The sequence below is a fragment of the Poecilia reticulata genome, linkage group LG20 (genome assembly GCF_000633615.1).
Source record: "Poecilia reticulata strain Guanapo linkage group LG20, Guppy_female_1.0+MT, whole genome shotgun sequence".
NCBI lineage: Eukaryota > Metazoa > Chordata > Actinopteri > Cyprinodontiformes > Poeciliidae > Poecilia > Poecilia reticulata.
In genome coordinates, this window is record NC_024350.1 from 23,875,149 (window position 1) to 23,887,628 (window position 12,480).

The window sequence follows — 12,480 nt, forward strand, 5'->3', positions numbered from 1 at the left end:
AGATCCTTCCCTCTTCTTAGGTGGACCCGGAGGAAGGAGGGCCAACAGACGAGCAATCGAAATTCCAGTCGATAGGAATTCAGGTGGAGGATGACCGATGGTGAGTTGGGGCGGGGTGGGGTGGGGGCACAAAGAGAGAAGCCGGATCAGCCTAAGGGGAGGCATGGTCTGTTTGGACTGGGCCTGTTTAGGCAGATAGGGATTGTGGCGTGGGCTGCAAGCTTCTGACTCCCACCCCTCCTTTCACACTGACAACTCCTCAGCAGCTGTCCCCAGTTTAGGGGAGGTTGGCGTCAGAGTCCCCTCATCCAGGGGCCCCAAGCGACAGCTGGGCTAGAGGATGTGGGGCGAGCTGAGAAGGGTGAGGGGGAAGAGTTGACAGCCATCTGTTGCTCAACACATTGTGATTCAGGCAACTTTGAGGCTCTGTGTTTGTGTATGTTTAGGACAGAGGAGAGAGAAAGCAGAGGGAGGGTGTTTTATTGGGTTTGTTTGCCTCAGAGAGACACAGAGTTTCTTTCTTGCTCGGTTTCGGGACTAGCAGCCCAGCTTGCACACCGTTTGTCACTCTTTGTCCACTTGTGTTCTCCCCGTCAATACAGTGAACTTCCATTCAGTGACCGGTACAAGTTTTTTTGTTTGTTTTTTTTTTTGTTTTTTTTTTACCTCTGTTGTCAAGGTGCTGTTAACTTCTAGATTTCAAAGAGATCAGCTATACTAAAAAGATCCCTGGGAGAGCTGAGTCCAGCACTTTCTTTTTTTCTTTTTTTTTTTTTTTTTTCAAATGCACACTTGAACAGTGTCTGAGAATGTGAGGGGATTTCCTCAAAGACTAGGTCTCAACTGATCAGCCAAGCTCGGATTTCCATGAGTCGCCAAGCCAAATATTAACTCATGCAGACACCTTCAAGTCTGTCTTGGCAGCGTGGGATGTTTTGCAGCACAGAGCCCTTCTTTTTCTTTCTCGGTTAATGTTTAGAGTTAGTTGAGCTGCATTTTCTTTGTGGTTTATATAAACTATTTACCCTTTGGCATGCACCTACTTTCTTGGTTTGCTTGGGATGTTTTAGATTCAAGAAATGTAAAAAAAAAAGAAATAAAAAATGAAAATCACAGACCAAAGTGGTAGACTTTTTTTCCTTCTAAAATGTCTGGAAATGCTCCAACTTACCCACTTATTTCTTTCAGTACGACATAGCAGCTTTGTGGAGGATCTTTTAAAACATGCTGAAAAACAGCAGCGTGTTGAGTTTTCAGGAGAGGGTTTAGACGTTTTGGTGGCAGATGGCTTTGCAGTCTGAGCTCTGCAGTGACTAAGCCACAGTCGGGAAATGTGTTTGTAACAGGCAGCTGCCTTTTCATTGTTGCCTTACTGACTAAGGTATTGACATTTGACTTTAAGCTGAGAAGACAACAAGGAATCTCATGCTTTCAGCTGTCACTTTCCGGATGTGTTGTTCTGTTGTCAGTCACTCAGTTCTTCCGTTTTACTTTAATACTAATGTTTCGTTTTTTCTAATATTTTGTGATTTAAGCAATTGTACAAAATCCAACTTATATCAATTACCTCTTTTTGTTTACAGTGCCTGTTGAAAGTATTAATGCCAGTTGAACTAGTCGTCCTTTTGGTCACATTACAGACACAAATTTGGCTTCTTTGCCTTGTATTTACATGGTTCCTACACTGTCTGAAAATGCCTGGAGAAGCACAGAACTGTATAGTCTTCAAAATCAGGATAAGTGCATAAAAAACTTGGTGTGGAAAAATCATTTTAAGTTTTCTGGCTTCACTAATTGTTTCATTAATCAAATCGGTACTGTCTGAAGATGAGGAGCCACTTGCATTTAGTTATGTTTATTTTATGGCCTTTATTTTTGGTTTGATCACCACAACTTGTCCAACTCACCCATCATTTTAATAAAAAATGAAAAACAAAGACGAAGTCAATCAAAAAAGAAAAAAGGTGTCATATTATGGCTTTTTGACCTCTAAGATACTTCTATTGGGTTTCAAGCTGGACCCACGTTTCTTGAACTGGATTCGGCGTAAATGCCACAAAAAAAAGATATCACTAAAGCCAATCTGGTATTCAGAGGATCTAGATTAACCCAATCCAATATTATTCTGGGTTTAATTTAATCTCAATTCTAAATTTAATCTGATATATTTAATCTGATGCCAAATTATATCTTTTTGCCATGCTTCTGAGTTGGAAACAAGCCTTATTACTGTCTAGTTTCATGTCTTATGGGGTTGGGGGAAGGGGGTAGTTAAAACAACCCAACTCTCTAAATGTTTTCTACAAGTGTGAGTAAGGCATTACCACAGCATCATACTACCACCTCCGTGTTTCACACCTACAGTGGCATGTTCAGAGTAATGTGCAGTGTAAATTATTGGTTTCCCAATTAAATATATTGAAAATTCTGGTTGTAAAACAAATGCATGTGAAAATATTGGGTAAAAATCTTACATGTTGTCCTCATTTATTGCCTTTTTCTCCTTAAAAGCCTTTCTTCCTCTCGTTCTTGGCCTCCTGTTAATCAATACACCTACCTGTTTAGGCTGTGCTTTGCCTCGCCTCTCTCTTCCCCTGCAGGAAGTTGTAGAAATTCAGCTGAAGTCATTAGAAGTGAACACCTGCCCACTGCAGTTACTCTTTAACTGCTCTTCACACATACTTACACACACCAGGGCCGCCTGCGCGCACACACGAAGCGCAAACACACACGCTGTTTGATCTGCGCTCTGCCACTCCCCCAGGTCTTGCTCTCCTGCTCTTGCTCACAGAAGAGGAGGGATGAATGAGGGAGAGGAGGTGGGGGGGACTAAAGATGAATGCTTCTGGAGGAGGAGTGTTCATCCGGAGATGGGGCCGAGGCGGGGGTGATGGGAGTTCTGGTCGATCGTACGGGCAGGTCAAGCTTAGGTTCTTGTGTGAGAACACTGTGGTCGTGTTTGGGTCAGAGCGCTTTGAACAGACTTGGCTACTGAGTCACTGGTGCGTCCATTGCGACCATGCAAACCTTTAACGCCCGCATCCCTCCTGTACATTGTTCATTACTGGTCTGTTAAGCAGCACTTTGTCTACGTGTGTGTGTGGCTTCACAGTCGCGTTGTGTGGAGAGCTTCGCAAAGCCTGGCAGGCAGTGGCACAGCGCTTCAGAGCCAAACATTACACCGCAGCCTCCCAGGTGTGTGAATGAGGGTGTTTTTCAAGCCTTGTACGCTGTTTGCGCAACGGCTCCGCAGCAGCCTGTGCGGTGTGACAGATGTTTGCACACACTATTGCTCCTGAATGAGACAGGTGACAAAACACTACCTATGTGCACACGCACGCACACAAACACAAATGCGCTTAAAACGATCGGCACTACAAAAGCTATTCATCGCTATCTGCGGCGAGATCGCTGTGATGGTGATTTCAATTTTTCACTCTCGGCAGCCCCTCCAGGAGCTCCGTGTTGATGAGTTGGCTGCGGCATGAGAAGAGGAAGGCACAAACTATTCCTTCCCAAAGTTTTCACACCTCTTCATTTTTACATTTTATGTTACAACCTCAAATATCAATTTAGTTTTATTGTGATTTTTATTTTTATTTTTTGTGAGAAGCCACCAAAGAGATGTGCGATTTCCCATATTAACATTCCACCACACGTGCAGTATAAGGTTTTGTGTCTCCACAGCATGACCTCGCCACCGTCATGTTTTGTAATGTTTGATGGAGGTCAAAAAGTCTCGCATTTTGGTGTCACTTAACCATCGTCTCCCTCATCTGGATTTAATGTAACAGAGTAGCACAAATCCATATTTGTGTAGAAAACATACAAATGATGCATGGCAAACAAGAGGAAAAATGATTCCAGCAGCAGAATACTGCCTCCACCGTGTTTCACAGTAAGAGTGCTGTGCTTAGGGTCACATGGAGAGGAACGGATTTTTCATCTGACCCATAGCACATTCTTTTATGTTTGCTGCATCTTCTACATAATATCTTTAGAATATAGGCCACACTTTTCAGATTTTGGATTCTAAAATATATTGAAAACCATGTAGAAATTTTCTTCTTCCAATTTTCAATAATCCACCACTTTGTGATTGTCACATAAAAATCTCAAGAAAATACTATTATGGTTCCAACATGGCAAAACCTTTAAAGAGATCAAGGGGTAAGAATACATTTGCTAGGTACTGCATGAACTCTTAATGCCTTACCTTGTTTCTGCATCTGTCTGCAGTCACCGCAGGATGACCCGGTCCAACAGCGTGACCACAGCTGTGCAGGCCGACCTCGATGACCCGGCTGATGCCCCTGAGCTCCCGCTGCGGCAGTATGCCACCATGCCGCGCCAGCTTTCCCGCGACGCCGCCACCTCCACCGTCAGCATCCAGGGCTCCGGGAACCACTACCACGCCTGTGCCGCCGATGAGTACGGCGAGGTGGGCTTCGACCCATCCATCCTGCCTCCCCCGGATCCCTGGATGGACAGCGTGCCCGAGCCGGCGGCAACAGTGGAGGCCCTGGAGGCCGTGAGCAGGTCGGTGTGCCCCCGTGACGGGCGCTGGTTCCTCAAGCTACTGCAAGCCGAGACGGAGCGTATGGAGGGCTGGTGCCGACAGATGGAGCAGGATGAAGTGGAGAATGAGCTGCCTGATGAGGGTAAGTTGGATAATTTGATGTAAATGTCAAATAAAGACAGGAACATTAGTTTGTACAGTAGCATTAGATGTGGCTTCCCATCATTGCATCCTCCCTAGATTTAGAGGGTGCAGGCATTCATGGTATTGGACCACAATAGCTTCTTGTTCCTGTCTCAGGCCCTCTGGCCTCTACAGGCATACCGTGCATACTTATCAATAGGCCACTGCCGGCCCGGCCCCACATGTGTCTTCTAGTCTGTGTAATGATCTTCCACCCAAACAGTGCAGCCCTCAGTGCTGCTCCAGAGCAAGTATTTGATCTTGAAGAAACCCATGAGCAGCTCCCGAGTGCACGGTCATACCAGTGTGAACAAACAAGCCCCCAGGCAGGAGGCCCTGTATTTATACCTGTCCTAACGGCGCAGCTGATTTCATGCCATACTGAAAATGTCATTGCTTATGCAGCTAGTGTTTTTGGTTCCAGGCAAGAGATTCTTTCACAGAGCGCAGAGAACAGGGAGGGTGTCTCAAGGTTATGTTTTCCCAGATCCCACGCTACCAGACACACACACACACACACACGCACACATACACAAACACCCCGAGGGAGCTGAAGACTTAGTGCCAATTCATTACTCCCCTTCTCAGGTTTTGATTCTTCTAAATGTGGCATTTTAACTTGTCTGGTAAATGGTGTGCAATATGGGGCAGAAATATCTAATTTAAGCAAATATTCAATTTTCCAGGATGGATTATATCCTCTAAAGCACCCGTCCTTTTGTTACATTTCCAATGCACCTCCCCTTCTGTAAGTGGTGCAGCATGCCTGCAGTATGCAGCTCTGTGAGTAATTGCATTGTGAATTGCGTGCATGTGTGTCTGGTATGTCTGCGTGCGTGCGTGTGTGTGTGTGTGTGTGTGCATGCATGTGCTTCTGTGTCTTTTTTTTTTTTTTCTTCTGCAGTCCTAGGGAAGATCCGCAGTGCAGTGGGGAGTGCCCAGCTGCTGATGTCCCAGAAGTTTCAGCAGTTCCGGGAGCTGTGTGAGGAGAATCTGGTATGTGTCACCTCATCCTCTGCATGCCGTCCCTCTGTAACCCCCTCCCCCTCTTTACACTGACATCATCCTGCACAAATCATGCTGACAGGCCAGACTAGCAGTCATTTAGTATGCATCCAGTGAAGACATTCCATCTCTTTCATCTATCACATATAGAAAAGATCTTACTGAGTTTAACTAGTAGCCTGATGAAGATGGATCTTTGAATTCAGACACTTGTACGTGCTTAGAACTCCATACCCTTTGTTGCACAGTCTTATGTAACAAAAAAAAAACACTAGTTATTGAAACTAAATTATGAAAGGTTTTTCTTTCTGTTTTGCCCTGTATAACTGTCTATTAAATGACATGAAGATAGTCTCTTCCTAAAGTATTCATATTCCTTCATGACAAACAACATTTTAATGTATTCTAATTTTTGTTGAGTCCAAAAATTCCATTAAAGTTTATGGCTGTAAGGTGAAAAAACCTAAAAAGTGAAAGATTAAATTAAAAAAATAGCTTCTTCATCCTCACTTGAAGAAAAACAAGGGGTAATGTAGTTGTCAAGACACATACTGTAAAGCAGCCCATTTTCCACTTATTACAGTATGGTGCTTAAGTGTCTGATAAACGCCGCCTCCTTCAAATATGCGCCAGTAGGAAAACCAATAATCAAAGCTGTGAGTAATCAGGCATATAAACAGTACTTGTCTGCATGCTTGTGTTCATGTGTTATACGTCAGAATCCAAATGCACACCCGCGGCCCATCTCCCAGGACCTGGCGGGTTTCTGGGACATGCTCCAGCTGTCCATCGAGAACATTAGCCTGAAGTTTGACGAACTCCACCAGCTCAAAGCCAACAACTGGAAACCTCTGACCCCCCCAGAAATTCAGGTGCGCACACATGTGGCACACATGAAATCCACAGAGCAAATCTTAAAGTGCTTTAGCCTCCGACATGGACTTGGAATGCGTTAGTAACCTTGCATGCTCTCTGCTGTCGTATTAGCTTTGTTGCAGCATGTGTATATGTGTTGCCTGCCTGATGCCGCTACTTGTCTTGTGTGTTTTGCTCTATCTCGTTGTTGACAGTGAGCTGCTTTTGAGAAGCCACTCTACCTGCCATGCACCGTTGGGGCCTGTCCATCTCCAATGGTCTTTTTTACCTCACACAAAGGCCACCATTGTGCTCTCTTACCCCACGCAAACGGCTGCCACCGTGAACCATAACCTCATTTGAGATTGCATGCTCTCACATTATGCCGCCAACTGCTCTGCATTAACCTCCATACAAACTTGCAGCTTTCCTGCTTATTTTAGCTTCCGCCTGCCCCCAAAGGAATCCCAGCTTTAAGACTGTTTGTCATCCCTGTCCAGGAGAGAAGGATGCCCCCCCCTGTGCCAAAGAAGCCCCTGAAGGGCCATCCACCTCTGGCTAGGGACCGCTCGCTGGAGAGCTCCGAGCGCCAGCGCCTGGAGGCTCGCAAACGCTTGCTTGCTGCCAAACGTGCCGCGTCGGTGCGGCAGAGCTCGGCCACTGAGAGCGCAGACAGCATCGAGATCTATATTCCCGAGGCTCAGACCAGACTCTGAGACACACGGAAGCGCGTACGCCTACACGTCTAATATTCGACACTGTTTCATAAACACTGTAGTAGCACTGAATGGTAAGGCTAGGGTGCTAGCATTAATATAATCACCTTTTCTGCCGACTTTCCAGATCACTGTGGGCTCACTCGCCGTGGAGGGTGTCTGAACAAGAATTGTACATTTACAGTATTTATTGAATTATTTATATATCTCACGCTCATTTCCTTTTTCCCAGCTTCGATGTAGCAATCCTGTTCATCACTCACAAAGATTTGTCTAAAAAAACAAAAGAAAAAAAAAAAACCACTTCTGTTCATATACATGAGAAAGAGATCACGTCCTTGGCACTTTTACACATTTTGTCACACTACAATCACCAATTTCAGTGTTTTACTCTGATTTTATGCCATATTGCAGCACGGAGTATTGCTTTTACAAAAAAGCCATTCCCCACCATGTTTCACGGTGAAAATTGCGTGTTTACAGAGTTAATATTCTGCCGTGCGTAGTGTGTTGCATCTCCACAGCATGATGCTGACACCGCCATGTTTCAGTGTGGGACAAGTGGGTTCACAATTCTATTTCATAATATAAAGTGAAAAAAAAAAGACAAAAAAAATCACAATTTTACTTTTCCCCAAAATGAAAATCTGAAAAGTGCAATATGTATTTGAATTAATATCATCGTACTGTACATCAATCTCTGCCCAACCTCATGTATCTTGGCTTCGATCTGGAAAGTGCACACCTAAGACTTTGTTAAAACAAGACCGCCGTCTGGAAACGGTCTGTATTTTAGATGTTGTTTGGGGAAAAGTTCCACTTTTAGACGGCACTGCATCACTGTTTAGACAACACCGCCAAGAAGCCTTGAATCTGCTGCAGTTGTCGTGGCAGGTCTCTATGTGGCGTCGAAATTTGTATCCGCTTTGACACGATGAACCAGTTTAAGACATCGCCGTATCAGAAGATGTCTTAAACTGAAAAGATTGAGTAGCGCTAACCACCTTCCTTTTTTTTTTTTTTTAACTGTTATCGCCTGTGCATACGTAGAACAAATCCTGCAGCTGTGCGTTCTGCACGTGTGCCCTTTCACACCTGCAGAATACTTCACACCTCTGTTGGGGGTGTTCCGGAAAATTCCCCTCTTAAGACCAGGTCTCCTCACCAGAGACGTGTAAACAAGCGGCTAGATCGCAACAGAAACGTTTGGGTTTCACCTAAAACCATCTCCGTTCAAACACCGTTGTCCACTTGACAGATTCTCACACCTGAGCTTTGGAACTCTGCCGCTCCCCCAGAGGTATGCTATAGTGTTATCTAACAAACTTCAAACATAAGGCTTACAGAATAGTCATATTCAATTTGACATTCAATTAGACACGAGTGAAGTCTCATTTTTAATTAATTTTATTTAGAGGTATCAGAATAAAGAGGGCTAAATACAAAAATCACACCACGCTTTTCAGATTTCTGCGTGAAAAGTGTTTGTAAACATGTGTATTGTTTTCCATTCACATCACCATCACGTAAAACGTGAATATTTGCGGCTGCAATGTGACGTTAAAAACAGTTCAAAACATTTGAATACTTTTGCAAGGCCGTGTGTTTGTCACAACTAGATGTCTTTTTGGGCTTCATTGGAGCAGATCGAAAGGCTGGATCTACATGAGGCCAAGTGGTTGGGACTGCAGTCCTTCATTTGAAGGAGCCACAGGCTTAAATCTGTGTGTGTTTGAGTGTCATAAAGAGTGTGTGCTTTCGTTCAGATCTCAAAAGTGCTTCCTATTTTTCTAGAGCCTAAAGAGTCCTGACTGTCAAGGTAGCAGCATCATCAAACGGAGTCTGTCCTGTTTCATCTTAACTCAGTGAGACGTCTGTAAAAAAGGAAACACAAGTATAACGTAACATGACTCGCATGTGGACGTTTTTTTTGTTTTTTTCTTTTTCTTTAGGTTTATTCCTAACCAAGTGTTGTGTTCACACACCTCCTGTATATCAGACTTAAGCTAAAAATACTGATATTTGGTACATTATAATGTAGTTGTACTATATTTTTCTTAAATGTCATTTTTAGCCAACAGACGTCTTGGTATAATTGAGTCTAGAGAAGTGGAAAGGGACTATTTCTCCTCACTGTGTGTGCATCTCTGCCTCCAAATGAAGCAATTACTGAAGGTCATACAGAAGAATCCTATTTCTAATATTTTGTATTCATGTTTAATTTATTGATGGGGGAGGGGTGATTGTTTATTGACATTGTGATTATTATTATAAATATTAATATGCACTAACTATACGGCCCTTATACTGTGTTTGGGTTTTGTTTATTGGCTCGTCTGCATGAAAGGCACCTTTTGGGTTTTTTCTTCTGTTTCTGTGATAAGCCTTAATTTCTACTACAATAGTTGAGCACAACAGCAGTCTCAGGGGGAGGGGCATGTTGAGTGTGTGTGTGTGTGCGTGTGTGGGGGTGAGTGAGTGACTGTGAGTGACTGTGTGTCTTACTTCACGTGAGTGTGTTTTAGTAAATCAGCAAATTCAAATTTCATAGAAAAGTTAATTTACTACAGACAAATTGAAAATTTAACATGGAATAATTACACACAGGGTGAAATATTTCAATGGTTTTTTATTTTAGTAAATTTGATCATTTTATTCCAAAGTTTGTTTTTCTACACATTCAGAGGGGGAAATTTTGACTTGCCAGTGTTGCATTTACACAAGATAGAAAAGTTCATTTCTGTAGAAGCTGCCTGGGTTGAAGCATATTAAGGAGAAATTTAGTGAAAGGAAAAACTGTTGCATAGGCTATAAGTAGATGAATCTTTTTAGAAAAAAAAAGATCTTGTGAAATATTTAAATTCAAACTAAAATATTCATAATTTCCTATAAAGTGTCATCTTTAAAATTAGCTGGAATATATTACTCTGTGTCTAATGAATGGCTGTATGAATTTAACATTTAATTACTGCATTACATATGTATTACATATTACGTCTCTATGCTAATCTAATTTATTGAACTGCACCTCTACTGTATGTGACCCAAAGTTCCATCTCTTGTTGCGTTTAATCCTTCTCATAAGGATTATCCCACATAAACTGAAAATAATTTCTGCCATATTCTGAACAATTTCGATGTTGGGGACACTTGACCCGACTTTCTTCAACTGTAACAAGGTATTTCAGTCAGCTGCTTGAATGTGGAGACAATCCCGATCCGGCCTGTAGTCATTCTTATTAGTTTAGCTAACCAAACAGCAGGATGTCATGTGCAATTTAGTTGTCCATGTTGATCTGATGATGTTTGTGCCATTGAATATGCGGGAATACATTTGATTCTGCTATTTTACCTTACAAAACGGCTACCTTAAGTTTTCATTGAGAAAAAAAAAAGTCATTTGTGACAGAAGTGATGATGTAATCTTACAATTTGTATTTCTTTTTTGCTGGATGGATGAAATTTTAGAGAATACACATAATATATTCGGTCAAGACCATTTTAGTTTTTTTTTTTCCATTTCTTTTTTATATACTTGTATTTGCATTAAATTGTCTGGTAAAAAAAAGATAGAACCTCTATTTCTGTTTTTTTAGTATAACATATCAGTATAAACCTCCTCGTATAGCAGGGAACTAGAAACCAGAATGTTGAATTGTGGGCAACAATCTTGACATTTCTGAAGCTTGTGATGTACACCAGCATCTCAATAAATTAAAATATCTTTGAAAACTTTGCCTATTTTGATAATTCAGTTTAAAAAGTGAAACTCATATGCACTCATTACGCAGTGATATATTTCAAGCTTTTATTTCTACTCGTTTTGATGATTATCACTTAACACTATTACAATTTCAACCAAAATTGAATTGGTATTAACGTTGCATAACACCAAATAAAAATAACTTCTAATATCAGGGTTACTGAAAGCAATGTAAATGTACATCAGTGTATATACACTCAATACTTGGTTGGGGCTCCTTTTGCATGAACTGCCGGTGTCTCTGTAGTTTAACAGAGTTCAGGTCAGGCAGGTTTCCTGGCCAGCCAAAAATAGCAAAACTTCTGTGATTGAATATTTGAATGGACTTTGCTTCACCGATACCTTTAAGCCATCAGTTACCTGTGTACTCTTTCACTTTTCTTTACGCGTTTTACTGACTTTTCACTGAACTTTCAATGCGAGTTTCTCTTCCACAAGAAGATCGCTCTTCTTGTGGAAGCTGTCGGTGACAACTGTTGGATAATCATCATGTCTGCAGTCTTCTCAGCGATGGCATTACCCAAAGCTTCAAGCACTTTGACTTTTTCCAGCATGTTTTACATCATAAAGCAAAAACAAATATTTTTTTATCCAGTTCAAATTTCGAAGTGTGATGTTTTTAAAAAGTAACAAAACAAAAGGGTCCGTTGGGGTCGAGATTTTGTTTTTTTTTTCTTATTTCAAGTTGCATCCAGGTTTTGAGTTAAGAGGTCTGTGGGCCAGCAGCAGAATTTTCTGAGAAACTTGATTCTCTGAAATGATGGGCGTTCATTAGCTGAAAGACATAATCATTCAAATTAAGAGACATAAAGGCTTTAAATATCACTTAAATTGTAAAATTACATGAGTTTCACGTTTTGACTCGAATAGCTGAAATTCAACTTTTTGACGATATTATAATTTGAGGTGCACCTGTGGTTGGTCAGATAAATATTTGTACATAAATGAATGTTTCCCTATGTAAAATGTAAACTAAAACACGTGAACAACACACTGAACAGATATACATTTTGTAATTATGTTATTACACTGTTGATGTTATGGCACATGTATAAGCTCTTATCAGCATTAAAGAAAAAGAGTCATTGCTGTTATTTTGTTGGGTTCATTTCTTCTTTCCCTGTCTCCACATGTGTTTTCAATTGGAATATAATTAAGCAGATTAGTAGGCCGTTTTTGGGCGTTTCCCCTTCCGCAGGGGCAGAGCCCCATAATTAGACGGCACTCTCGGGCTCGGTTTAGCCTTGATGCTCCCGTACACAGCGCAGCTTCTGGTGATTTGTCACTCGCACATCAGTCATGCTGAGAGGGAGGCACGTTGGTCTCGGTGGTCACAATTGGGGTTAGGGGTTTGTGCTGTGATGGTTGTTGGGAGGATGTTGTCTTTGTGTGCCCCCTGGGCCCAAGGTCTTCTACCATATGCATGCTTCAACTTGGTG

At 42.0% G+C, this 12,480-nt stretch overlaps 1 protein-coding gene across 3 annotated transcripts in view; it reads left to right on the plus strand.

Annotated features, from left to right (window-relative positions):
- Positions 1-12,135, plus strand: part of dlgap1b (discs, large (Drosophila) homolog-associated protein 1b) — a 111,067-nt gene extending 98,932 nt beyond the window's left edge. Inside the window, exons 8-12 of one of the 3 annotated variants that reach the window (XM_008396753.1) lie at positions 21-100; positions 4,240-4,661; positions 5,607-5,698; positions 6,427-6,579; positions 7,063-12,135. In XM_008396753.1, coding sequence (XP_008394975.1) covers positions 21-100; positions 4,240-4,661; positions 5,607-5,698; positions 6,427-6,579; positions 7,063-7,278 — 963 coding nt within the window. In that variant the 3' untranslated portion in view covers positions 7,279-12,135. Of the gene's footprint in view, positions 1-20; positions 101-4,239; positions 4,662-5,606; positions 5,699-6,426; positions 6,580-6,777 lie in introns of all 3 variants that reach the window. The other 2 variants (XM_008396755.2, XM_008396754.1) reach the window with 2 other exon arrangements.
- The last annotated feature ends 345 nt before the right edge of the window (positions 12,136-12,480 follow it).